Source organism: Ursus arctos, unplaced genomic scaffold (genome assembly GCF_023065955.2).
Source record: "Ursus arctos isolate Adak ecotype North America unplaced genomic scaffold, UrsArc2.0 scaffold_9, whole genome shotgun sequence".
Lineage (NCBI taxonomy): Eukaryota > Metazoa > Chordata > Mammalia > Carnivora > Ursidae > Ursus > Ursus arctos.
In genome coordinates, this window is record NW_026623111.1 from 2,242,400 (window position 1) to 2,269,444 (window position 27,045).

Here is a 27,045-nt window from a genome sequence, read left to right on the forward strand (position 1 = left end):
ATGGAAAATACTAATCATTAACCAGATATCAATTGATTTCCTCTTACAATTTCTGCTAGAAGGATTATGAGTTCAGATGAAAAGGCAACACGCATATACAAAGATGGATATTTACTTCCTTATAAGTCTTAAATTTCTCCCTTAATGTCCATTTGATTAGTGGAATCTATTGATATTTTGGATTCAGGAATTCTATCAAAACTGTGGCATGACAGGGAAGCCATTTTCTCCACTGACCTGTCACAGGACCGGAGAAGGAGAACTGGGGAGCACTCTCGGTGGGTCAGACCAGAGCCTGGACAGTGCAGGGTGTGTCCTGTTCTTCATCACGGTGTGGGTCCAGTCACCTGAGGGCAGGGCGGTGCTGCCCCTACTGTTCGGCTGCCCTGGGGTCACTGGTCCTTGGCAGGCTCCCTGTGCCTTGCTCCGCTCCTCCTCTGGCCCTTGGCCGGTGTCCCTGGAGCTGCCCTGGAGCACCGCATTTCCCTGACGGGCGGGATCTGACCTCCAGCAGGTTTGGCCACAGTGTAGGGTGGAAGGTGACGGATTCTATGACGTGAGTTCCGACCCTGATGATTGTTGGTGGTCAAACACTAGATATTTTCAGTGAGGATTATAATTTGGAATTTGTTTTCTCGTTCCTAATTCTGGCCTTTTCTGTGGTGTCCATGTCTGTTCTGTCCTTGTTTACTTGAGAATGAGTATGTCGCTCCTTCTCCTCAGTGTCAGAACCTACACGATTCAGAGCACCTAACGTGGCTCATCGTGAATCATATCCAGGACCTGATCAGTCTGTCCCACGAGCCGCCCGTGCAGGATTTTATTAGCGCTGTTCATCGGAACTCCGCCGCCAGCGGCCTCTTCATCCAGGCAATTCAGTCTCGTTGTGAGAATCTTTCAGCCGTAAGTCTCCCTGGTGCCAGCTGTGGCCAGTCAGGGTGTTTTTCCACCTTAAAAATGTACTACTGGAATTTTTAAACTGCTGATTTCCAGTTGGCAAAACGTGTGCTCTTGTTGCTTTCCTTCCGCGCCCCCCGCCAGCCCACCGCCCTGAAGAAGACGCTGCAGTGCTTGGAAGGGATCCACCTGAGCCAGTCGGGCGCTGTGTTAACACTGTATGTGGACAAGCTCTTGTGCACTCCGTTCCGTGTGCTGGCTCGCATGGTCGACACCCTAGCCTGTCGCCGGGTGGAAATGCTTCTGGCTGCAAATTTACAGGTACTAGGAACACACTGGCGCTGCGTTTTGTTGAGAACTTAGCAGGGTAGCAAAGAGGCGCCTGGTTTGTTCCTTCACAGGTGCAGTCTGCATACACCACTGCGAGAAACACGTGTGAGATGCATAGGTTGTTCGTTCCTTGTGTGTCTGATATGAGTGCTTCTTGTACTTTCTTCTCTGCCTTTGCTGCAATAAACTGTACACATCACTCTTTCCCTTTTAAACGAGCGCAAGGCTATGTTAGTTCATTACACGTGACACGCTTGCTGATGTGTGATCATCTACTTCAGAGCAGCACGGCCCAGTTGCCAGTGGAGGAACTCAGCAGGATCCAGGAGTACCTTCAGAGCAGCGGGCTGGCCCAGAGGTAATGCTACACCCAGGCGTTCCTTGCTTTTGGATGTAAAGACTTAGATTTGTAAGGGAACCAACTCAGGACGGGGGATTGATGTGCTTTGTAGACGAGTTCACTGCGGAAAGGCCCTAATAGAAAGCGTTCCTACATTAAACAAAATGGGCTCTCGCTTTATAAAAAGTGAACTGAACTGACAGCACCACCTCTACTGTAGTCAGGAGACATGCCTGCACCCCGTTGGCTGGTTGGGGACCTGTATGTGTCCAGATTGCCCCACCACCCACCTGTGACAAAGGAGAATCGGAGTTAGCAGCTTGAGCTTAGCCAATCAGAGCACGTAAGCTAGCTACTCAGTAAGAGTGGGCAAAGCTGAAAGACGTTACCTGGGTCTTGGCATGCAAAAATCTGCATCTTGTTAAAATGTGATCTCTCTCTAGTATATGTCCCCTCATTCTGCTGCATAGTCTTTTAGAAGCCTTTGTCAGAAATCATGACGTCAATTATCTGTGTCCACAACTAAACTAAGTACATTTTACCTTTAAATTTCACCTTCTCCCCTGCACGTGGGGGAAGACGTGTGTGTGCACTTGCGTGTGTGCTCGCAAGTGCGAGCGAGAGAGCAGAGTAGAACCGTGCGCTGTGGCTTGTCGCCGGTGCCCACATTGGGAAGGCGCCTAACCCGGTGGGCGGCACATGGTTTCCATGATTTTTCGGTTTGCTGGGCCCAGTTATGTTGTGATTTGCATCATGAAGTTGTTGCTCTCATAGCAGATGGTAGAAGGTCAAACTATTATTTTTTGACTCTAGACTTAGTATTCAGAGCAGAGGAAGATTATAAATATCTTGTGCCAGATGAGGTGCTTACTCTGTGAAGTGAACATAAATTGGTAAATTGTATCATGTTGGGAGAATCAATAGGAGATTTTGTACACTTGGGTCTTAGAATAGATGATCTATTTTGCATTTGTAAAGAATGCTTTTATTAGCTGTTAAACCATGTATTGCCTGTTACAATGTTCAAGTATAAATGAAATGTCTGCAGAGCATTTGTGGGGCGTGAACTGCGGTTATTAAAAAATAAGCTCGAGCCTGAATTTGCATCACACCTTGTCTGGGTGGTGTTGAGGCAGCTCTGAGACGAAGTGTCAAACACGTTGCATCCCGCTTTAAGAAGCCACTGTCACTTCTTAACCTATGAGACTGTGCTCTAACCCCACGTATGATCGGATTCCAGACACCAGAGGCTCTATTCCCTGCTGGACAGGCTTCGTCTCGCCACCGCACCAGGCTCACGTGGCCCTTCTCCTCCGGTCACGTCCCACCCGCTGGACGGGGATGGGCCCCTGGCACTGGAGACCGTGACTCCAGACAAAGTACGTGTCTAGCACGTGTGCATATGGCGTGTGGGGCCCCACTCCATGCGCGAACTGCTCCTGTACGTCAGATCCAGAGTGTGTGGTGGGACGGCTCAGGCAGGACATCCTGGCACCTGATGCAGCCCCCAGGGGCTCCCAGCCTGCCGTTCCTCGCCAGCAGTGGGCAGGGTCCTGTCACAGACAGGACGCCTGAGGCCTAGCCCAGGTCATGAGCAGGAAGTGTGGGGTGAGAAAGGAAATGCTGACTTGGGACACTTGTGACGTCGGGGAGAGGGGAGAGTCAGGAGAGCAGTGGCCGTAGCCTGTACAGGTGGTCGTGCTCGCCCACTTGGCCTGTCTCCCTCTCCTTACACCCGCTGACCACCTGTGTTGATTGCACTCTCCTAAGGACCCTGGTACATGGTCATGACCCTTACAACTCACACCTCAGAGCTGGGGACCATTTGGGGCCTTGGCAGATCCTTGGTACTCTGCTTTCATGGAGGGAGGTCAGTGTAGACATGAGCTTGGATTTTTTAAAACCCATAGTGTGGGCACAGAATGGCAGAGCTCAGGCCTCTGCTGCACCGGCCTTGGACAGAGACGAGCGCTGCAGACACCCCAGTAGGAGATGTTGGGAGCAGTCCCAGGCGAGGGGTGGACAGAGGGTGAGGACACAGAGAGGAGGGCCTGCTGCCCTCATACTTGAGCTGAGTCAGGAGGACACTTGGGTGTTCACCAGGGGAGGGGAGAAGCAGAGACTGTCCGGCTGTAAACATCGAAGACACAGCCTTTGTAGCAGTTCCTTTGGGAAAGGCCTGTGGTTTGGTGAGTGGCCGCACGGCCAGCTAGAAGTGAGCTCGAATCCAGTTTCATGGAAGCTGCATTCAAAGTCCCGGGGAGGCCACTTGTCCTTCGGTCTAGGGCCATAGGATGTCAGGGGCAGTGGGCAAAGAAACAACGCACGTTCAGTAGAGTTGAAGCCCCTTAAAAGCCATGCCCTATTTCATTGGGTTATCCATCTTTTCCTTCTTCCCAGGACTGGTACCTACGTCTAGTCAAATCCCAGTGCTGGACTAGGTCAGATTCTGCGCTGCTGGAAGGGGCAGAGCTGGTGAATCGGATTCCTCCCAGTGACATGAGTACATTCATGATGAACTCGGTACGGCAGAGAGCAGTGTGATGCTGGCAGGATGCCTGATTTGTTTTATCATCATGTGACCAACTTAGGACATGGGCCACTCACTTTTCCGCCTTGATGGCAGAGTCTCTGATCCTGACAGGATGGGGCATGGGAGACTGTAGTCTAGATGAGGCAGGACGTGGGGAAACTAGTCCAGATGGGACAGGACGTTATTTCAGCTACACTAGAATCCAAAAGGAGGTAAATTGTGTCTAATTCAACATTCCATGCGTTTGAAAGAAAAGCGGTTCTCTTAGATGGCGGTCTGTTCTCACTGCGTGTCCTCATGGTCATGAGGAAAGGTACTAAAATGCTATCATGGTAGATGATTTAAACCCTCATGGTATTCCAGCAATTGATCTTTAGTAAAACCCCTCCCCCTTGTTTTATGTGGTGAGGTCCTCCTGCCCCCACTGCTTATAGTGAGGTCCCTGTACCCCTACTTCATACAGTGAGGACTGCTCCCCATTATATATAGTGTATGTAACAGTCCATGACCTATAGTGGGGGCTTCTCTGCCCCCGTCCCCACCCTTGATGTCATGCAGGCATGCATGTTGGGAGGCCCTTGCAAAGCATCATATCCCTGCCCTCGGCTCCTGGGCAGGTCCTGTGGGGACTGGAGCCCCTGTTCGTACCAGCCACAGCCTTAGCAGTTTCCTTCCCAGACCCCCTGGGATGAGCAGCTGACTAACCCTTCAGGTGTTTTAGTGCTGCCTCGATACGTACCAAGTGGGAATGAGGAGCAGCAGGGGCCTGGGGTTGGAGGGGGCGGGCAGCTGAGGATGGGCCAGGCATGGATGAAGGGACATACATGACAGTATTTCCCAAGTACTGATTCTTCATCAGTTTGACAGTAGCAGCTGCATTGAAAAAACAGAATTGGCTCAAAATCAGTTTGCTGAAACCATTTGAAGCTTCATTCAGTGAAAGCTGATTTGCTGAATGATAAATTTGCCTAATAGTCTGTTTATTGAATTTTCAAATTAAGTAATTGGACTTTATTTTAATAGTTTTAAAGGTTCTGGCTCTAGCAGAAGAGTTCAGTTTTGGTTACTGATGATGACATATGCTTTTCTGAATGTTACCTAAATTAAGATGAATATTTTACCTGAAAATTGGCCCAAAAAAAATCCTTAAATGGTTTTTAAAAGTTGGCAGAACCCAGTACAAATTGATACACTGTCATAGGAACGCTGCTTTTCACCCACAGTTGTGGCTACTTTGCTTTATTGCAGCTGCCTTTGAACATAACTTATCTTTCTCAAACTTCATGAATGTTTGCTGTTTCGCTGGATTTCTTGGGTGCCATGTGAGCTTCGTTTTACACTTTTATCAATTAAAAGTTACATATGTTCAGTTTTTTATTTCAAACAAATCCGAAGGCATAAAAGAATTTAAAATCTTTCTTTAATACTGAAGTATCCCAAAGAGACCAGAAATACACTTCACAGACCATATGGTATTTATTCTGGGAAGTAGAATATTCTTTAAAATAAATTGTTATGGTTTACTCATCTGTGCTTTCTCAGAAATGTCTGCATTATCCTTTCTTCTGTTGTGTTTTTCTTGCCTGGTTGAAAGTGTGTAATTGTTGAACCTTTAACGTCCTGATCCAGGAGTTCAACTTAAGCCTGTTGGCCCCATGCCTGGGCCTGGGCATGCGTGAAATCTCCGGAGGCCAGAGGAGTCCCCTTTTTGAAGCAGCTCGCCTGGCGACTCTGGACCGTGTGACCGGCCTGGTTCAGCAGCTCCCTGCCGCCCACCACGTTTTCCAGCCGTTCCTGCCTGTGGAACCTACCACCTACTGGAGCAAGCTGAATGACCTGTTTGGTAGTTAAAATGAAAACTTCTTTTATTTTTTAAAAATGCTGCAGAGCCAGTGTCGTGCTTTGCGCTGAGTAAAGATACAATCTGTTGATGTAATAAACTGGAAGCATGTGCAGAGGTGACCGAGAGACGGCGCTGGGGACGCTAGCTCTGGATGTCTTGGCCGTTCCTCAGCCTTGCCCTGGAGGAACACTGGGGTAGACCTCAGAGGAGGGCACATCCCAAGTCACGCGCACAGTTGAGTGTGTGTGCAAATGTGCTTCTGAGCTGAAGGTGCCTTTAGATTCTCAGAGAATGGCCTGCCTGCCTTGCACAGGTCATGAACCCCTGCTAGAGTTCCATTCACCCACAGTCTTGTGTTTCAGGAGATGCTGTGTTGTATCGGTCCTTGACCACTCTGGCCCGGGCCCTGGCCCAGTACCTGCTGGTGTTCTCCAAACTGCCCAGTCATTTGCACCTCCCTCCTGAGAAGGAGAGAGACACTGTGAAGTTTGTGGTCATGACCCTCGAGGTAAGAGGCAGCTCGGGAAGTCAGTGTTTCTGTGCCAAGGGACCGTCACCAGAGAAATAGGAAACCCAGGAGCTGTGTAGTTGGGCATCCTCCTCTCCTCACTGGGACGATAACGACAGGTGGTCAAGCACCACAACCGTCCCCTACTTTCCTGAGCGCATTCATACCCCTGACCACTCGGGTTCCTCACAGGTGCCTTGTGACGCTGGCCACACAGCACTTCCTGTCCCTACTTCCAGCTGGCTCTGGAGAGCCAGGCCTGGGACCTGGGCTCCCTCCCACGGCGTCTCCCCTGTGTGTGTCTGGGGCGAGGGCGTGGGTCTTGGAGGGTCTGGACGGGAGAGGCAGGGTGGGGAGATGCGAGGATGACTGGAGAGATGAGCAGAGAAACCTTTCGGGGGTCTCCCGAACAGTGCAGGGGGTCCTGTGCTTATGCGTGGGCCTCGTTCCTTGGCTCTCAGATGCCTTTAATTTCAGGACAGACATCATTAAATACGTTTTCTCTAAGGAAAGGAAGCACTGTGAATGTAGTATGGATCCCAATTTTACATAATTAAAATAGTCTGGGGAAATTATTATGTTTTAATAAATAGAGTAAAAACCTGGATGTTTCAGCCATGGGAAATTAAACACTCTGTGTTAACACTTACAGTCACTCCCAAAATGTGTACACACTGTGGGTGCATCGCCTTTCCATACAACTTCTGGCAAATAGTCTAGCCTGCACCCTTGCAGCCAGAGAGCCCTGAGCAGGGCACGGCTGACTCAGCGTCGGGTCTGCCTCCCGCCTCCCAGCAGGGGGAGAGGTAGGTGTCAGGAGGGCACGTGACGAACAGGCCCCTGCCTGGAGCCGGGCCAAGTCAGATGGCTGCTGACGCCTGTCCTGGAGGTTCCTGTGGGGTGCGCAGGCTGACAGGCAAACAGACTGTTCCCGGATGGAGTGACCTCCGCGGCAGCAGTCCCATGCCTGCTGTGTGCAGGGCGAAGTGCTTCCCCACATGCTCTTATTCGGGTCTTCCTGCGGTTCTGCGAGATGGGCTCTGTTATTCCCATTTCACAGATGAGGAAAGCAGGGCTTAGAGGGGTTTGGTGGCTTGTCCGGGTTTCACCCACTAAGAAGCAGCCCGTTGGTATTTGAACCCATGCCTGGCCGTCTCCAGGCCCCATGCTCTCAGATTCAGCCTCTGACTCTGATGCAGAACCTGCCCACACCCTAGGAGCCCCAAGGAGGAGGCTGGCCTAGACGCCATGTGGCCAGGGAATGATTTCTAGAGGAGCCCACGGAGCTGCAGGAAGGAGGAGCAGTGAGATCAGGGTGGCCATTCTGGCAGAGAAGCGAGCCTGGGCACGTTAGGGAGCAGGTGGTCAGGCTTGAATGTAAGGGAGTGGGCAACAGGGTCCCGGCCCTCTGGAAGTGTAGTTGGGACCTGCCAGCCTCTCACGCTTTGAACGGTTCCCGGAGAGCTGGGGGTGGTTTGCTTCCCCCGCGGCCCGGAGACAGGACGGAGGCAGGCCTGAGCCTTGTGTAACGCCGACCCTCCCCTTCAGGCCCTGGCATGGCATCTGATCCATGAGCAGATCCCTCTGAGTCTGGACCTTCAGGCAGGCCTGGATTGCTGTTGCCTGGCGCTGCAGCTGCCCAGCCTCTGGAGCGTGCTGTCCTCCCCGGAGATGGTGACCCACGCCTGCTCTCTCATTCACTGTGTCCGCTTCGTCCTGGAAGCCGGTGAGTCCGTGAGCACAGCACATTTCTCTCCTCTGTCACTGGGACCAGCAGTCAGCTCTGCAGAGTGAGTCACAGACGTTTATTTTATGCCACCTGTTGTTTACCAGGTGCCGAGCCAGGAATTGGGGATGACTTGGTGGGTAAAACGTGGGCCTTGTGCTCGTCTCCGGTGTCTTGGATTCCGCACTAGAATTGGATTTGAATTTGCTTTTGTGGTCATTTTGTTTAGATTTTGGAGTTCCGGCTTTCATAAAAAATACTCCTAATTTTATGTCCCTTTGATCTCTGGTCCTACTTGACTGTTTCATGCTTTTAGTCCCGAATGCCATAAGATTTAATAAGATTACATTCAAAAGATTGTTTTCTGTTTCAGTCAAAATGCTTGTTTCTATAATGCATTGTAATGTTAATATATTATAAAATAAAATGACTTATTCCTTTCAAGGGACAGTGTCCGTAACAAAGGTCATTAGCCAAAATTTCTCCAAATTTGGACATTATAGTTTACATGTTAGAGGGTGTTTTGAAGTTTCATTGTTTAAATTGTTTTCATCTGTGCGTTTGTAGTCAGCTTGAAAACGAAGATCTAGGGAGTAATTTTTCAAAGCCAGACTTCTTGGGGATTGCAGTGATGCTTTTAGCCGTAATGAATCACGAGCTGTCTGATAAAAACCTTCAGGGCAGGAGGTGGCAAACAGCAGGCAGTGGACAGATGTGGAAATCTCAGCACAGAAGCCAAGTCCCGTGCATTTCGGACTAGCCCAGACACTGATGTCTGAGTCTGGTACTGTCTAAAACTGACTCTGGGAAATCTACAGCCCATCTGACTTAGTCCATCACCATGAAATGTTTTATATGTGAAAATTTGAATAAAAAGGAATAGTAGAAGTGTTTGGAAATTCTGTTTGTTCTGTTGTGATTTTTAGTTGTGGTGCAGCCTGGGGACCAGCTTCTTAGTCCAGAAAGAAGGAGGAACACTCCAAAGGCTTCCAGAGAGGACGAAGTGGATTCAAACACACAAAGTAAGTCTCAAGATCCGTTCTTTCTTACCCGGTTTTTCTGAGGGCTTGAAATTCATTCATAGAAGAGATTTTTAAAAGGGTCAGTGTGGACACTTGAAAGCCTACTTCATTTAGCTACATTCTGTTGCTCATCTCCAGATTTGAGGGCAGTTTGCGTACATCACCTCGCATGTGCCCTCTCCCCTGCGAGCGCGCTGCTCTATTCACCTGGCTTTCTTTGGCCCAGCAAACTTGGCTGGGGCATCACACTCCCAGGGGAGCCCTCCCGATGCCCCTCTTGTCACAGCTGCTCCTTCATCCTAGTGCTTCCTGCTCTAGGCCTCACCGAGACTCAGCGCCCTCAGCTCCAGGGGGCAGGGGCTGCGCTCCCTCTCTGTGTGCTCACTCTCGTACGTACTCCCTCTCGTACGTACTCGCCCACGCATGTTCACCGAGTGATGAACGATTACCTGGAAATACTGAGGGACTTGGAGTTAGTGTATGTGCCCACACGGATGTTTGATGACCTGAGTGTCTGTCTCAGCCATCTGTTTTGCTGGATTTTTAAATGAAAATTATTGCTCTTCCCGCAGAAAAAACATCCACATCCCATCCACCTTAACCCTCTTCTGGACTTAGACATGCACCATCGCTGTGGTTGTCCTCTCCTGACTCAGGTCTTCTGCTGGCAGTGGGGTGAGGGAGGCCGGGAAGAGAGCTCTTGTCTGAGTGACTGCTTGTCCCTGGGGGCCTACAGGCATCTTCACCCAGAGGGTACGGCTGGAGTGCCAGCCTGTAGCCCGTCCCCAGACAGGAAGCACAGGCCCACCTGGCGGTTCTTGGCTGCCTTTTTTATGGAATGCTCTTCCTTGAAATCCTGGAGTCTTAGCCATGCTCTGGTGGCTTAGGAAACGTGCCTTTTTTCAGAGCAAGTGCATACATGGTTTGTCCTTTTGCCGACATTCGTGCCAGCCAGATGAGGATAGCGTTTTCCTGTCAGTCATAGTCAGCACAGTCACCTGTTTAAGGTTCTGTGATCGTATAACCATCCAGAAACGGTGTATTGCACGACACAGCCAAGCTCCTCTCCAGCTGTTTACCTCGAAGCTCTCTGGTTCTGTCAGCCCTTAGTTGGTGAATTCATGACTTCTTGCTGGTGCGTGAGGGATATGCAAACACTCATCTCCCTGCGTGGCCACGTTCTAGGCGAGTGGCCTTGGCAAGTTATTATCTGGTGTTTGTGCAGTGGAGACACGGTGGCACTGACCTTGGGCTGGTATGACCCAGAACAAGGGCCAGTGTTGCTTTAAGTACTCAGCAAATATTCCCATAATTTTAGTCATACTTTGAATTTCCATTCCTCTGAAAATAATTCCAGCATTTCAAGGGGTCAGGTCAGAGCAGACAGGCCCGCAGGCTGGAGTGTGTTTAGTTTATGTTGATGGTGCTTATTCCCCGTGGCCCAGTGTAGGCCAGTTATCTCATCCTGGCCAGGGGAAGAACCTTGTTCTTTTTATCACCTTGATACGATGCTAACTCTTCAAGGTTGCACGCCAGGGTGCCTGGCTGGCCCAGTCGGTAGAGTAGGTGACTCTTGATCTTGGGGTCAGAAGTTTGAGCCCCGGGCACAGGGTTTACCTAAGAAGTATTATTAAAGGCAACTTCGTTTCTCTCAGCTTGGGGCTTGACTCCGTAAGCCCATTAAGAATCCCCTGTCCTTGGGGCGCCCGGGTGGCTCAGTCATTAAGTGTCTGCCTTCGACTCAGGGCGTGATCCCAGGGTCCTGGTATCGAGCCCCGCATCGGGCTCCCTGCTCAGTGGAGAGCCTGCTTCTCGCTCTCCCACTCCCCCTGCTTGTGTTCCCTCTCTCGCTATGTCTCTCTCTGTCAAATAAATAAAATCTTTAAAAAACAACCGTCTCCATGGGAACAAGTTGCTTAGCCTTCGAACCTCATGAACTGTGGGTTATATTCATGCACAACCGGAAACGTTTGTCAACTCAACAGATAATGTTTTGGCACATCTTGTGCTTCAGACTCAAAGTGAATGTGAAGCAGGCCCTGCCCTCGAGGTGCTGTGGCTTTTACCTAAGGCTGTGGGGTTCTCCTCAGCACTCCGCCTCAGGAGTTCTAGGGGAGACGTGGCACCCCCTCAGAATCCCACCCCCAGCCCAGGAGAACCCCTGATCTTGGGAAACAGTGAGCCAGAGACTGACAACCTGGTTCTATGCACACCAGCGTGGAGAGCAGCACATGGTCGTGGGAGAACCAGGGAAAGCCAGAGCATGAGGGGTACAGCACGATCGCTCCTGGGTGTTCACCAGTGGGTGCTGGCCACGTTGTGCAGTGTAGGCAGGAGGGCTAGGACCGGGAGCAGGAGACAGGTTCAAGACCACTGTCCTGGCCGGCATGGAGAGGATTGCCAGTTTCGATAGGTTGGAAGGAGGTCAAGTCTGCAGGCCCTCAGTACCGCCTGGGAGTTTAGGGGGCTCTGCACCTGTGGCTTGAGCAACTAGTCGTAGGGTCGTGCCTTCTGCCTTGGCAGGGGTGGAAAGATGAAGAGCAGAGGTGGCAGGTTTGTGTTGTGTTTCGACAGAACAGCCCTCTGATCCCAGTGTTTGTTTTTAGACCCAGCATATATCACCACAGCCTGTGGGATGGCAGCAGAAATGGTGGAGTCTTTGCCTTCGGTGTTGGCCTTGGGGCATAAAAGGAATAGCAGCACCCCTGCGTTTCTCACGTCGGTGCTCAGGAACATCATCATCAGCTTGGCTCGCTTACCCCTCGTCAACAGCTACACGCGCGTTCCCCCCTTGGTGAGTCCGGTCATTCCTTGGCAGAAAAACTGAGATGAACGACCATGGGCAGGCCAGCCCCTGGTGGGGGCTCCCGGGGCAGAGAGCAGGAGCTGGCTAACCATGCGGTGCTTCCCCTGTGGCGGCCAGAGCCTTGTGTGAGGTTGGTCCTGACCCATCTGGTTTCCTTGGGCGTGATAGTGGTCATTGCTAGAAGTGCTGGGTTTTCCATCCAGAAGTAAGATTTTGTCTCCCACTGGTCGGTACTCGATGTTGGATGTGATTAGAAAGTAACGGTGGATTAGAAGTTGTGCCCCTGGGGTATTTGCCTTTAAAATCAGGCACTGTCTCATACTGTCCAGCTGTCTGGGCACCACCACTTTTGAAATTCCTGATTCCAAATTGTTCTCAGAATCAGTTTCAAGTTGGCAGAGTAGGATTCTTGTCTCAGGTGACAGGAAGGGCTTAGTGTGAGCGGGTTGAGGGTCAGTGGTGGCGGGACGGCCCCTCCCTGGGGAAGCTGCTGAGACAAGAAATGGGGGCACGGGTTGAACACAGCACAGCTGGGGGTCATGGTGAGCCGGGACTGAGAGAAAGGGGGCTTGTTTCTGCCTAGAATGGACCTGGGCCTGCCAGTGGGCCCAGCCTCCGTGCCCGTGTCTGAGAGGGAGACGCTGGGCAGGCTGCCCTGGGGAGCAGTCCTCCTCGGACCAGCATGCAGCGGGCGCCCACCCAGAGGGCTCACGCAGAGCAGCGGCCACAGCCTGGTGTGCCGGGGCTGGCGCGTCTGAAGCTCCGTGCCCTCTGGGAAGAGAGCAGGAGGAGCCCTCTGGAGAAGCAGGGTCGCCACTGGGCAGGGTGTGGCTTTGCACACAGGGAGTCGCTGCAGGTCTGGAGACAGCTGCTCCTCTGGAGGGGAGCGGGGAGCCGCTGTGGGAAGGCCCGTCCTGGAGGTCACGGTGTTTGGAGCAGACGCGCCAGTGGGCCAGCACAGCGCACATGCTGCAGGGGGGCGCTCCTCAAGGGTCAGCAGGGTCTTCACCTGCCCAGGGCAGTGTGCACCAGTGCCCCACGAGGCGTGTGCCCCGCCAGGCTGTGCTGAGTCTTCCTGAGGCACCGGCGCCATGGAGGTGGGCTGGCCGTGTCTCTGAGGCCCCTACGGGGAGCTGAAGGGGGTCTGCTCAGCTGGCTGGAAGGGTGGCTGCTTCTGCTGCCAGGACAGCGTCAGGTCCGCCTCAGGTCAGCCTTCCAGTCGTGGAGTTTTCGAGCGCGGACAGCCCGGCTTTCCGCCCGCTCACCAGTGACTTGTTCTGCGTGCAGCTGAACCTCCTTTGATGCCTCCTTCATCTAACACACCAGCTGCTGTTTGTGGGCGAGTGTGCTCCTGCCTGCCTCTGACGGTCGGGAGCTGCCAACGTGGACCTTCACGAACCCAACTCGAGAACAGCCAGCTTGGGGAACGTGGGGGGGGTGGCAGTTAGGGAAAGGGGCCGGACCAGGCGAGTCAGGGAAGCGGGAAGTCAGAGCAGACCCGGGAGGCTCACAATGGGGCAGGAGATCCTCAGGTGACACATGGGAGCTGTTTTCCCGGAAGGATGGTGCACTCGCTTTTGGGAATCTTGTGAGGGCCGTCGGTAGGCATGTGGCCTCCGGACGGACACTGTGCGTAGAGAAAGGATGTTTCGTGGTTTCCTCGAAGTGTGGCTGTCCTGACTTGACCGGGGTCACTCTGTTTCTTTTTCGTCTTCTCAGGTTTGGAAGCTCGGATGGTCACCCAAGCCGGGAGGGGACTTTGGCACAGCCTTCCCTGAGATCCCTGTGGAGTTCCTCCAGGAGAAGGAAGTCTTTAAAGAGTTCATCTACCGCATCAATGTGCTAGGTAGCCTGGGTTTCTCTTCTAGAATCGTTAGTCCTCAAAGCATCTAGTTCTTGTTTATTCCACAAGGGGTGTAGGGCGTGATGCAATCACATGTGAGTACATTCTGCAGTGGATATGAACTGTCACTGTGAAGAATTCTCTCCAGGTGGGTGTGGTGTTTGGGGGGCGGGGGGCGGTGTGTGAGAGAGACAAGTCTTCACACTCAGGGCTTGCTGGAAGTCAGGCCAGGCCCCCCGTGGCAGATCCCCTGCAGCCCAGCTCCGCCTGCTCCTGTTTCCTCGGGCACAGAGCGAGCAGATGGAGCGAGCGGGGGAAGAAGGCTTCATCCTGTGAGACAGCACTGGCCTCTGGGCTGTGGGGGCAGGCGTCTTAGCCTCTAGGACCCCCAGTGTCGTGGTTTCTAGCGTTGTTACGGATTCAGAAGCTAAACAAGATGCAACTGGCGCACAGTCATCAGTAAAGGGCAGACTTCGTGGTTTTCCTTCAGGCTGCTTCTCCACTTCCTGCAGCACGGTGTGTGTTGCCTTTTTGTCCCCATTTCATGGCTGGAGGTCCGGTCCGGTGGGAGTGTTGTAGTTGGTAGGTCCCGAGTGGCTGTGCCCAGCTGCAGTGTTTCCCGGAGCGTTGGTCTCCTGACTCTGGCGTGGGCACCCCGCCTGCCCATGAGGCCCACCCTTCACCCCCGTGACCCCCTACCGTCTCAGGCTTCTGCAGAATTTGTGCTCCTCTTGATCCCAGAAGGTTCAGACAGCCGATACTGTCTTGCCTCTCCTTTTCCCTTGAGCAAAGCAGGCAGTTGGTTACGCTGTCCAAAGTGCAGTCTCAGCAGTGACCCAAGACCGGCCACCTCGGGAAGCTTTGTTTCTTTCCTGTCCTTGAAGCTGGTTCCCAGGCAGTCTCCTGGCCGCCCCCTGCGTGCTGTTCCTTCCTTTCTTATTCAGGCGTTTTCGTGCTCGAATCCTTGCTCAGACCTGCAGGAGGGACCCCGGATAGCTCCACAGTCTCTTCCTGATGTTGTCTTTGCTCTTGCCTTTGTCTTTGTTCGTTCTTTTCTTCTCCCGGAAGTAAATTGTGTAAACATCTGTCTGTACGTCTGCCCGCCTCATTAGGTCAGTCTGTCTGCGTCTAATCCCTCTGCATCCAGTTTACCAAGGACATCCTGAATTTGGCGCTCTGGTATTTCTCCCCTCGACACCCCCTTTCTGTCCCTCATAGTCCTAATGCAGTTGTGCGGCCGCCTCCACCTCCCAGGTCACGCGTGGGAATAGGAAGCGTGGCACTCATCCCACACCTCGAGTGTGCTTGATGGTGCTTGAGGGCAACCTGCTAGACGCGCCTCAGCCGGATGCGAGTGCCCCAGCTAGGTCACGTCAGTTTTGATCTGCTGTTCTTCTAGACAGGGTCAGAGAAACCATTGCTTTACCTTCTTTATTTTTAACAGCTTTACTGAGAATTCACAGAGCACACATTGCACCCACTCCGAGCGCGCTGTCCAGTAGGCTGGTGTCTGCACACGGTTGTGTGGCTCGTGGCTCAGTGCCGTGGTTCGTCTTTGGGGAAGACTTGTGAGCCCTCTAGTGAGCAGGGCAGGAGCGGCTCTGACCCACGCAAATGTGGCCTGCTGCTTGGAAGTCCCTTCACTTTACCACATCTCCGCAGCTGGGGGTGGGGAGGGTGCCACTGCTTGTTGTGTGGCCTCAGACATCTGTGCTTCGGTGTCCTCGCTGGTGGAGTGGAGTTGGCAGCGTGGCTGCATCTCAGAACTGGCGTGCGGGTCACAGGGGCTACTGTGTGTGGTGCCCGGGGGCAGGGCCTGTTCTGGCTGCAGCCGTGCGGCCCAGCTTCCAGGTCACATCAAGTCTGGGGAGCGGGCGACCCTGTCTCACGTAACATTTGTGTTCCTAGGGTGGACCAGCCGCACCCAGTTTGAGGAAACGTGGGCCACCCTCCTTGGTGTCCTGGTGACTCAGCCCCTGGTGATGGAGCAGGAGGAGAGCCCACCGGAAGTAAGGCTGCATGTAGGCCCGCGCGTCCACTGGCTGGCACCTGGGCAGTCAAGGCAGCTGGTGACCTGTTCATGGGGGGCAAAAGAAGGGCAGCAGGCTCGTGTTTTTGGTCTTAACTTAGGTTTACCAGGGCAGCCCGTTCATACCTAGACCAATGTTGCAGAGCGGGAACAGATCCCCTCAAGGTCAGAGTGGCCTTGATTGCCAGTGGCCGCAGTGCACTTTGTCATCGGCGCATCACGCACTAAGGGTCAGTAGGATCACACCCTCTCGTGAAAATATGTTTGAGTTCTGCTTATCAGTATTCACGTACAGTGTGTGGGTTGAATCAGAATGGAAAGGCGTGTATAAAGGCCATGCACGTGTATGTACCTGCGTTCCTTTGACTGCTTTGCAGAGGTCTGTCAGGCTTCTTAGAGCGTCACGGTACGTCATGTTACTGTAACATTAGTAAAACCATGTGCTGGTAAGGCAAAGCCTGAGATATTTAAAACCCTTGGTTAGAAGTCCTTAATTCTGGTAGAAGGTGTGGCACAAACTTGTAGAAATGTCAGTTCAAAAAGTAAACGTATGTCATAAATTCATGTGTAGAACTAACAGGTTGTCATATGCAGTGTTCCTAAAATGAGTGTGGAAATTTAAAGGCAATTTTTTAAAAAGTACTTTGTATTTGGAGGTTTGTGCCTGTTGGAGACCTTGCTTTGAAAGGTAGACATCAGCCATCAGATTTATTTCAAATCACAGGTGCAGGGAACTTGGAGACAAAACAGGACTCTTGCTGGGAAGGTGTGTCCCTCTGCAGCACTCAGGGCTCCCCCATAAGACCATGCGGCCTGAGAACCACGACCTTCGGGTTCTGTGTGAGGTGGGGGCAGAAGGGGTTTCCGGTTTCTGGCCTCTTGTGACTTAATAAAGTGTGGGCTATCCTTCCAGGAAGACACGGAGAGGACCCAGATCAATGTCCTGGCCGTGCAGGCCATCACCTCGCTGGTGCTGAGTGCAATGACCGTGCCCGTGGCTGGCAACCCAGCTGTGAGCTGCTTGGAGCAGCAGCCCCGGAACAAACCCCTGAAAGCCCTCGACACCAGGTGGGAACAGTGAGGCGCCTGTCCACCCTGCCCAGAGTGACCAGCACCTTCACCCCAGGCCCTGTGCTTTGTTGCCAGAATGACAAACAAAATACGTGTGCGTGTAGCCTTACGTAAGAAGTGCAAATCCAGAAGTGATTTGGTGACCCGTGGCAGTGAGGCCTAAATGCCGTGGGGTCCATGGAGTGTTTAGGGCGGACTTTAGCAGAGCAAGAACTAGCCAAGGGCACGTGGACAGGAGTCTCCCCTCCAAGAGAGTGTCATTGGTTATTACAGGGGCCTCTCTTTCCTGTAGGCAAAGCTGGAGAAAGCCCTGAAGTTTTTTGCTTTTAAGAATTTGAAGGAAGCAAAATATTCTTTAACCTTTGTTCTGAATTTTAGGTTTGGGAGGAAGCTGAGCATTATCCGAGGAATCGTAGAGCAGGAAATCCAGGCGATGGTCTCAAAGAGAGAGAACATTGCCACCCATCACTTATACCAGGCGTGGGACCCCGTCCCTTCTCTGTCTCCAGCTACGACAGGTACCTGTGGGAAGAGGGGTCGTTTGTCCCTGGGCTAGAACGAGAATGTGACCAAGATACTAACACCACCAGTTGGGCAGAAGGACCGGAGCTGTCTTTTTGGAGGCCGTGGTGCTCACTCCACTGCCCTAGTGCATGAGGACCCGTCTCACTCAGGACCAGGGGAGGTTAGCAATCTTGAGGAGCCCGAGTCTGGAACTGAACTGGAGCCCTGTCCCTCACCGGTCAGGCCCTGGGGGTGCAGCGGCCCTCAGCCCGAGACAGGCAGCCCGCGAGGCAGTGTAGGAGCCAAACTAGTCGCTCACGTGAAGAATCAGCAGAGTTCATCGGCGGCTCCCGTGACTCTTCAGCTTCCAAGCGTAGAGCGCTAAGCCCCTGTTCTGTCTGGGCCTGTGGGCTGCGTGTCTGCCCTGTAACGGGCACCGGAGTTTGTCACCCTGGCTTCAAAGAAGGAAATATTCTGGGTCTTTAACGCACGTGTTTTGTTGGACAGACAGTGTTTTAGCACAGCATTTTTGTGATCCCCTGGTTTATTTTAGGAGTCGTTAGATCCGTGATTTTTAAACATCTTGAATGCTTTACCTGGAGAGCATTCTGTGCGGACACTCAGCATTTACCGGAGCGCTGGACGAAGCGCAGGACTGTGCCCTGCGATGGCCATGGGTCCCCTGAGGAGCTTGTGCCCCCAGGAGAGAGACATGGCCGTACTCCTTGTCACCGGAGGCTGGGGCGAGTGGGTGCCCAGAGAGGTGCAAACGCCCCAGGAGAGCGTGGGCAGGAAGGCTCTTGTGTTGATTCTAGATCTGGTGAAGGGTTAGCCGGGGACCTCTGGCTGGGGGCGGGGGTCGTTTGGGGTGTAGAGGGTGTGAAAGACAGTGGTTGTGGAGAAGATGGGTTGAGTGGGGGCATCCGGTTCAGCACAGCTGGATGGCCTGGACACCGGGGCAGGGTCCCGGGAGGTGTCACCTGCCAACATTGTTGTCTGGGCCCTGAGAGTGCGCACCTGCGGGGCCACCGCCCCATCTGCAGCTATGGATTGACGCCTTGGTAGCTCAGCCCCCAGCCAGTTTCCATGCAGAGTCAGAGGCTGGTTTGTTACAGAGAAAAAGTGATAATTCAGCGTTGCCACACTGGCCCTGCCAGCTTAGTAGGTTATGAAGGGCCAGAGAAGACCCCAGAGATCTTCGGGCCTCTGCAGGGCTGTCCATCCTGCCCCCCAGGGCGGGTGCTGTCGGGCAGGCTCCACACAGGACAGCGTTCATGGTGTTGTCGCCCCGCAGGTACCCTCATCAGCCACGACAAGCTTCTGCTGCAGATCAACCCCGAGCGGGAGCTGGGGAACATGAGCTATAAGCTTGGCCAGGTCAGTGTCATCGTCTGTCCATGTCCCCCTACCCCACCCCCACCCCCACCCCTGCACGTCCAGGGCACATCCTCCTGCTTTCCTCGCTTTCTCGTGTCTGCCTTGAATTTGGGCCATTGGATGCATCCAGAAAAATTACATGCATTTTTTAAATAAAAGATAAAAGGGTTTTTCTTTTATTTGTCCTCATTTATATTCTCTACCCCAAGGAAGATTTAAGGTGTCGTGTGTACGTAGTGACGTAGTGAGAGGGAATGGGTAAGGCTTAGGTCCGGGGCATCAGACAGCCAGGCAAGAGCGGCTTGGGCGGGGCGAACACACAGAAGGGCCCTTGCTCCAGTGGGCCACGGAGTTGGCCACGAGCATCCCAGCTGCCAGCTCGGAGGGAAGTGTGGTCGCACAACCCAGTGCGGCAGGTGGGCCAGCTCTGGGCACCAGGTCGACAGCTTCCTGGATGGGTCACTTGGAACTGTGTATTTCAGTGTCCTTGTGAGAAGAACAGGACAGTCATACGTACGATAGTGCGGGTCAAGGAGCTGGAGGACAGGGCTATGGCTCCTGGAGCCACGGGGATGTGTGTGCTGGGTGGAGGGGGACTCCCACGGATGGCCCGCTGGCTGCTCTGTCTGCTGCTGTGTCCTCTCAAACCTTACTGGTTTACTTTGAAAGCAGTTATGCAGGACTGTTTTCTTTTTAGCTTTTGTTTTAGGTGACATTGTCCAGAGCAGGGGAAACACTTGTTTGGCCTGAGGGCGTCCCCAGCAGGTCTGGGCACAGCTTTGCGGCAGAGCCCCCAGGCCTGCTCCATCCCGTCCTCTCCTGCTCATGCACATTTCTCTGTGAGCAAGGAGCCACAGCCAGGCTATCCGTGCTGTCCTTGCAGGGAAGTTTCTGCCCCTAAGATAAATCAGGGTGGTGGGGCTCAGGGCTGTTTCTACAGAAGTGAGTTTCTGAGGAGCAGGCTGGGAGGGAGCAGTCTGAGGCTCTTGGGCGCCCGGCCTCCTTCTGGGTCCAGAGGCATTTGCCCAGCCGCATCCTTTCTTCAGCATCTGTGTTCACGTCCAGCCATTGGGAGCGGAGCCCTGACCCCACCACCCTGCCCTGTCCGGAGACCAGTCGGCTCCCGCATCCCTCTGTGCTGAGCCATCACTGGCTGTCGGGGAGTGAGGGGAGCAGAGGGGCCACCTCTCTCGAAGCCTGAAGACGGCTCTGAGGCTTCACTGCTCATATTCTATCTATGGCCGCCTTCAGGCAGCCGCCTCCAGCCTGCTTGCCCACTGCCAGGACCTCCACGGCTGGCGGGAGCTGAAGGGGAAACGGCTGTTTGTGCCGAGTGGGAGTTGGGGTGGTGTCCGGACCGTGCTCGCTGGCTGGCAGTGTGAGGTCGCAGGCATGTGAGAGCATAAGGGCTGTGGGAGCACAGGGGCTGTGGAGCGGGTGGTCTGTGTGAACTGGGTGCGTAGGGAGCACCCTGGCGTTTGGGCTGACTCCTGTTCCAGCACCCCTGCCACCATCTCCAGAAGCACGAATAGGCCAGAGAGTCTGCAGCTCAGCGGACGGGCCCATACCTGTGCTCTGAGTGCTGAGCCCAGGGTCCTTGTCTCCCGAAGGTGTCCATTCACTCCGTGTGGCTGGGGAACAGCATTACACCCCTGAGAGAGGAGGAGTGGGAGGAAGAGGAAGAGGAGGAGGCCGATGTCCCTGTCCCTGCGTCACCACCCACATCACCCGTCAACTCCAGGTTTCCCATCTGCCTTTCATTTCAAGCAATTTGAAATTTCCTTAGTCATTTGATTTGTTTGGGGTACCTCCTGAAATGAGTGTCTCATCTTGTGTGGGGGGCCATCACCCCTCTGGTCTGCTCTGTAGGAAGCACCGGGCTGGGGTCGATATCCACTCCTGTTCCCAGTTTTTGCTTGAACTGTACAGTCGCTGGATCCTGCCGTCAGGGTCAGCCAGAAGGACCCCCATCATCCTGATCAGCGAAGTGGTTCGATCTGTAAGTCTGCCTTCCCTGTTCTCCTGCAGGCGCGCGGTGCCCTTGCCGGTACGTGTGCAGGCGTGGGCATTCACACATCCACACCAGCACAGACGCGTGCACACTCGCGCAGTTCGTGGTCTCGGGGAACCTGGGAGGGAGCTCTTAGCGGTTTATAGGTGCAGGAGGATGAAGTAGTATTTCTCCAGCCCGTGGAGAAATTTCTGATCCTGCAGCCGGTAGGACTGCCGTAGGGGTGTCACGTTGTGTGAAGGCTCTGAAGGCCCCCCTGCTTACCCATGTCCATCTCAAGGGCCTGTCTCGTAAACGTCTGCTTTATTAGAGGAGAGCTAGACAGACAGTCCCACGTCCACACCCCCTTCGAGAAGCTCTGACGCGGAGTGGTCGTTCTCAGACTGTGGACTCAGGCTTCTGTATGTTCGAGGACCCCAAAGAGCATTTGTGCGTGGGTTAGGTCTGTCAGTGTTTACAGAACTGGGAGCGAAGTCGCACGTGGAGGTTTAAAAATAGTTCCTCGTTAGATGCCACCTTTGCCTCTTTACCATCACGTGGCGAGAAGTGAGTGAGAGTTTGGAGCCGAAGACCCTCAGTCCCTGCTTCCCAACTGTGGACCAGACAACTAGAAGCGTCTCCGTGGTCTCTGCCGTGTGGGGCTCTAGTTATCTGTCCCTGACGCGCCTCCGTCCAGTGATGGCAGGCATGTGGTTTTGAGCCTGGCTGTGATCAGCGCGCACCTTTTATCGTTCTTAAATCATTAGATATCTGGTCAAGGTGAGATTCTTAAGAACATCATTTTTAATTTGCTTGTTTGTTTTTTTTTTTTTAAAGATTTTATTCATTTATTTGACACAGAGACAGCCAGCGAGAGAGGGAACGCAAGCAGGGGGAGTGGGAGAGGAAGAAGCAGGCTTCCAGCAAAGCAGGGAGCCTGATGTGGGGCTCGATCCCAGGACCCTGGGATCACGCCCTGAGCTGAAGGCAGACACTTAACAACTGAGCCACCCAGGTGCCCCCATTTTTAATTTGTAATAGAAGTTTACAACCTGGTTTTTTTTCAAAAATTAATAAATTTATAAGCACCTGTAATAAAGGTCTTATTTTTTTTACATATTAATCCATTTAACAATTTTTGTTTAAAAATAACACTTTTTAAACTATTAGTGAGAAGGGCCTTGTTTTACATTTTTGCAAATCTCTTGGCTGATTCATTAGAAGAGTTGGATTCTGATGTCTGCTCTGCATTCAGTCTAATATCAAAGGATTTCTAGAAAACACCTCCCTATGGTGAGAACGGGAGTAAAAAGGCAGACGGTGTCTCTGTTACCACAGACATGGTTCTGACCTCTAGAGGCCTGGGAGGCCCTCTGGTGTCCGCTGTGTCCGCCTTTGGCGCTGCTGCTGCCGGCGACTTGCTGAGCCCCACTGGCTCTGCGCCCAGGCCTCTGAGGAAGGGCCATGCTCCTGCCTGCATGCCTGGTGACATTCGTGTCTGGATGTCGTCTGAAGAAGTGAGCCTCAGAGAACTGAACATTTTGGGGAGACGGAATCATGCAAGCATTTATTTCTGAAACAGTTGCCCATTCCCCTGGGCAGGGCTTTGGAGAGCCTGTCCCTGGTGCTGCAGGGGCTTGGTATTCTGCAGAATAGCAGTCGGAGAGCTTCTTGGTGGCCCCATGGTCGTGCCTTGGGTCCAGGCATCAGCTCTTGGGGGGCATTAGGGGTGTTTTTAAGTAGGTACTTGTTGACTAGTTGTTCTTATGCTGTTTACGCTGTCACTGTAGGTTTCCGGGTGTGGGCCAGTCACGTACCGGTCAGGACTCGAGAATGCCGCATTTCATTGTCTCGAGGCTGCCAGCACATGCCTTGTGGACCTTGTTGCTCACTTCCCCTCCGAATGCTCTGTGTCTGCAGCTCCTGGTGGTCTCAGACTTGTTCACTGAGCGCACCCAGTTTGAGATGATGTACCTGGCACTGACGGAGCTGCGGAGGGTGCACCCTGCGGAGGACGAGATCCTCGTGCAGTACCTGGTGCCCGCCACCTGCAAGGCGGCCGCCGTCCTCGGAATGGTAAGCGAGAGGTGGGGGGGCGCCTTGGGTTGGCTGCACGTCGCGAGCATGGCCTCGGCCTTGGGGGGGTCTGATGTGGGCAGGAGGTCATCCCTGCCTTTCCGTGGGTCGCCGTGAAGTGGGTTGTGGTGGGTGAGCCGCGGTTTGGGGCTCCTGTACTCCTTTGCTCTGCGTCACCATGGTGACCCATCCCCCCAGGGGCCGGGGGTGTGGGTGGTGCAAAGGTGCCTGGCTCCTCCTCCACAGCCCCCACGGACCCCCGTGCTTCCTGTCAACGGAGCCTCCCTCCTAGGGGCCGTTTTCCCCCAGAAACCCTGCATTTCCTCCCCCAAAGTCTGGGGGCTCTGGTCTGTTCTTGGCAGGAGGGCACACGGCCTACTTTTGAATTCTTCCTTACTCTGTACCCAGTTGATGAGAGCTCGGCCGGTGCGGCGAGCACCCATTTTCTGTGTGTATGTCCCCACGTGATGCCTGCTCACCAGACGGGATGTGGGCTCATGAAAGTGCTTGTGCGCGGGCCCCGCCTTTGTTAGCCAGTGAGGGACAGAAGTCCTGCTACCAGACAGAAGTAACCTGGCCTTCAGCCTGTGCAGAGCTGGCTTGTGCTTTTGGCTGTGTGGCCGCCGCGACTGTGAAGCCCTCCTTCTCGTTGGCAACAGGGACTCCTTCATCCACCCAACACGGGGCTGCCTCCCCCACGCCCCCACACAGTCCTGTCTGTCCTGGCACTGCGGCAGCTCTCCCGCACCTGGCCCGATGCAGGGGAGGCTGAGACCAGCTCACACAGGACGTGGCAGAGGCGTGAGCCCATGTCTGTGGCCTGCAGCCCTGACTCTCGCCCCTTCCTGGCTGTGTCCCCTTGCTGAATTTGTCCCTCTGACCTGAGGTGCCCAGGCAGGTATCCTCCATCCTGGGTGGCCGTCAGCCGTGGTGCCACCATTGAGGAGCAGGAATAATGAGTCCGTTGGCTTTCCCCCGTGAGCACGTCACTTCAAAGTGTGTGCCCTCTGGGTGTTGAGAGACATGTGAAAGGAACTGGACTTGAAGGGGTCCTTTTGTCTTTGTGGGGGGTTTCAGCTGCTGGGTTCGTTTTCATTACAATTGTGTTTTTGTGCTCAGGCCTGGATCCCCCTAGACAAATGTTGTGTTGTCAATAAAATAAGTAATCATCGTTTTCTAAGAAAACCCTAAGGCAAGATGCTGCATGTTCACACTGTCCCTATCCTGACATGCACGCAGAGGTCCCTCGTGAGGGTGGAGCCTTGTGCAGGGCGGGGTGGGCTGCGGTGGCGCAGGCCGTGGCGCTCTGCAGCTCGTCTTTTCCTGCCAAGATGCTTACACGCTGTTGGGAAACGTGCCTCCCTCAGCAGTCCTGCTGGTGTTTGCAGAGGCAAGGAGTGGCCCCCCGGAGGGGGACCTTAGGAAGGCATCACACCGCCCTGGTGTGTGCGCACTGGCCCTCAGGCGGCCTGGAGGGACCCTCAAGCGGCAGGGACTGGCCCAGGTGGGGAGGCTCAGAGCACTGGGGGCATCCCGCCCCACACTGCTTTCTGTGGCGCCTCTTCTCCAAAAAGGAGCGAGTCTCAAGGGAGGAGTGTGGTGCGGGGTGTTCAGGTTCTGCTGTGCCCCACTGTGTCTGGGGTGCTAAAGGACACAGGTAACGTTTTGGTCCAGGTCAGTATAGACTACTGTTCGGGGTCCCCAAGACCACCCTGAGTTTTTGCGGGGAGGATTCACATATACTCCTGGCTGGCATTTTCCCCAGTGAACACAGACAAAGCAAAATCAGTGAAGGGAAAAGGTACGGGGTGGGGGACGTTGGGGGGACGAAGGGCAAAGGAAGCAGGTGCCAGCTTCCAGCATCCTCTCTCCCAGGGAATCATGTTGTGACAACACGTGCAGGGTCTTGTCTGCCGGGGAAGCTCCTTAGAGACACGGAGCTGGCCTCTCGCTGGGGCTGGTCCCGCAGGCGCCTCTCCCTGGCTCGGCCCAAACTGCAGGCCCCCAGGAGGAAGGGGTGTCAGCACCGACCACAGCACTGGCACGGACAGGGAGGCACCGCTCAGGAGCCGGGAACGTTCCCGATGGCCAGGAGCCTGGATGCCCGCCCCGGGCCAGCACTGCACGGGCCTCTCAGAGGACAGCGCGGGCCTGCGGCCAGCTCCTGCTGCACGCTGTCTTCCTCTTTAGCGTGCAGTCAGCCCCTTCCTGGCCTGTCCCGTCCCGTGGTGGGCTAGCCTCTGCTCCTGTGCCTGTGCTCTAGGACAAGGCCGTGGCGGAGCCGGTGAGCCGACTGCTGGAGAGCACGCTGAGGAGCAGCCACCTGCCCAGCAAGGTCGGGGCCCTGCACGGCGCTCTCTACGTGCTGGAGTGCGACCTCCTGGATGAGACGGCGAAGCAGCTCGTCCCAGTCATCAGCGACTACCTCCTGTCCAACCTCAAAGGGGTAGCCCAGTGAGTATGATGGCGCTGTGGGGGTCTTGTGGGCCAGGGCAGAGCAGGGTCACACATCAGGTGTGCACCCTTCTGTGGGGATGGGGGCTGAGGTCCCTGAGACGTGAGAACACCACACAGCTGCAGCTTGGTCCTTTACCTCATGGTTTCAGCTGCGTGAACATTCATAGCCAGCAGCACGTGCTGGTCATGTGTGCCACTGCCTTCTACCTGATCGAGAACTACCCTCTGGATGTAGGCCCAGAGTTCTCTGCATCAATAATACAGGTGAGCGGCCTTGGGCGCCTTCCTCTGGAACAGGAGTGGGTGTGCGCGTACTGTCCCCTGCGGGTGGTAAGGTCAGGTCATTTTGATTTGGGGAATGGGCATGAGCAACAGAGGCTTGACCCAGAAATCTTCCTTCTTGTTCAGATGTGTGGAGTGATGCTGTCTGGAAGTGAGGAATCCACCCCGTCCATCATCTACCACTGTGTCCTGCGGGGCCTAGAGCGTCTCCTGCTCTCCGAACAGCTCTGCCGGCTGGACGCGGAGTCACTGGTCAAGCTGAGTGTGGACCGAGTGAACGTGCACAGCCCACACCGGGCCATGGCCGCCCTGGGCCTGATGCTCACCTGCATGTACACAGGTGAGCTGCGGGGCCCCAGAAGCTCTGGCCCAGGTCCACCTGTGTCCCTCAGGTCAGTGTCACTGAGTTCTAGGCCGTACGGGTCTCCTGTCTCGGTGAGAGAGAAGCATTCTCATTCTTGGGGTGCAGACCACAGGGCCTCACCGGCACTGGAGGGAGATCCTAGAGTCTGGAGCATGTGGTTACTGGCTCAAGGTCACATTGCCGTACAGGCTTCAGAGCCAAGCCTGGGGAGCAGGTCTGTTGACTGACCGCTGCACCCCGTGTATCTGGGCTGGGCCCTGGGCTGCTAAGAGCTCCCTTCACCTGGTTTCGCATCGTCTCTCAGGGTTTGTCGAGCTCCTGTGTTAGTTCAAGGCACAGTCTTCAAAGCAAGTAACAGTACAGAACAATTCGTTTCAGGGAAGGAGAAAATCAGTCCGGGCAGAAGCTCAGACCCTAGCCCCGCCGCCCCGGACAGCGAGTCAGTGATTGTGGCTATGGAGCGTGTGTCTGTGCTTTTTGACAGGTAAGCAGTGAAGCCCACCTTTGCCCTGAACTGCCCTGGGATGCTTGCCAGGAGCAGCTGCCTTCCCACGCACCTGCTCTCCTCCCAGCCTGGCCCCTGTGGTCCGCCAGCTTCCCACTTGTGTCCGGACCATGCACACATCTCATTGAGGGCTCTGCGGGAGCGGGCAGTCCTTGGACCCCAGCACCCGGGAGTTTGGGGTTGACCAGCTCTAAGGCTAGTCCGAGTGCTTGCCCATCTCTTGTGAAGGGAGGGCAGCACCCCTCAGTTGGAGGCATCAGAAGGGGCTTGTTCATGAGATGAGTTCTGCGCATGGAGTTCTGAGCAGTCCCAAAGATGTCCATCACACGCTGCTGCCTTTGGGGAGAGAAGAGCCTTGCGGTCAAAGCAGGCTTGGCCGCATACCCCCAGGGCCGTGGGGGGCAGAGCCTTTGAGCAGCGTTAGCAACATCTTTAGGATTAGTGTTGAGTAGACTATGGTAAAGGTTTAGACAATAAACAAAAGTGCTTCTGAGCGCTTGTAATTAACCCCTGCCTCTCCCCACTGTGTGCACTTGTGTCCA

The 27,045-nt window shown here is 54.2% G+C and overlaps 1 protein-coding gene across 1 annotated transcript in view; it reads left to right on the forward strand.

Moving 5' to 3' along the window:
• The window catches only part of HTT (huntingtin), a 135,269-nt gene that overhangs the window by 101,571 nt on the left and 6,653 nt on the right, over nt 1-27,045 (forward strand). The window contains exons 43-64 of the mRNA XM_026486044.4: nt 724-903; nt 1,042-1,218; nt 1,509-1,585; nt 2,808-2,946; nt 3,968-4,090; nt 5,730-5,943; nt 6,306-6,451; nt 8,000-8,177; nt 9,104-9,199; nt 11,806-11,993; nt 13,725-13,851; nt 15,757-15,857; nt 16,791-16,945; nt 17,327-17,466; nt 18,747-18,829; nt 20,440-20,570; nt 20,699-20,828; nt 22,740-22,895; nt 25,159-25,349; nt 25,502-25,616; nt 25,761-25,974; nt 26,377-26,482. Of these exons, the coding sequence (XP_026341829.2) occupies nt 724-903; nt 1,042-1,218; nt 1,509-1,585; nt 2,808-2,946; nt 3,968-4,090; nt 5,730-5,943; nt 6,306-6,451; nt 8,000-8,177; nt 9,104-9,199; nt 11,806-11,993; nt 13,725-13,851; nt 15,757-15,857; nt 16,791-16,945; nt 17,327-17,466; nt 18,747-18,829; nt 20,440-20,570; nt 20,699-20,828; nt 22,740-22,895; nt 25,159-25,349; nt 25,502-25,616; nt 25,761-25,974; nt 26,377-26,482 (3,167 nt within the window). The remainder of the gene's footprint in view (nt 1-723; nt 904-1,041; nt 1,219-1,508; nt 1,586-2,807; nt 2,947-3,967; nt 4,091-5,729; nt 5,944-6,305; nt 6,452-7,999; nt 8,178-9,103; nt 9,200-11,805; nt 11,994-13,724; nt 13,852-15,756; nt 15,858-16,790; nt 16,946-17,326; nt 17,467-18,746; nt 18,830-20,439; nt 20,571-20,698; nt 20,829-22,739; nt 22,896-25,158; nt 25,350-25,501; nt 25,617-25,760; nt 25,975-26,376; nt 26,483-27,045) is intronic.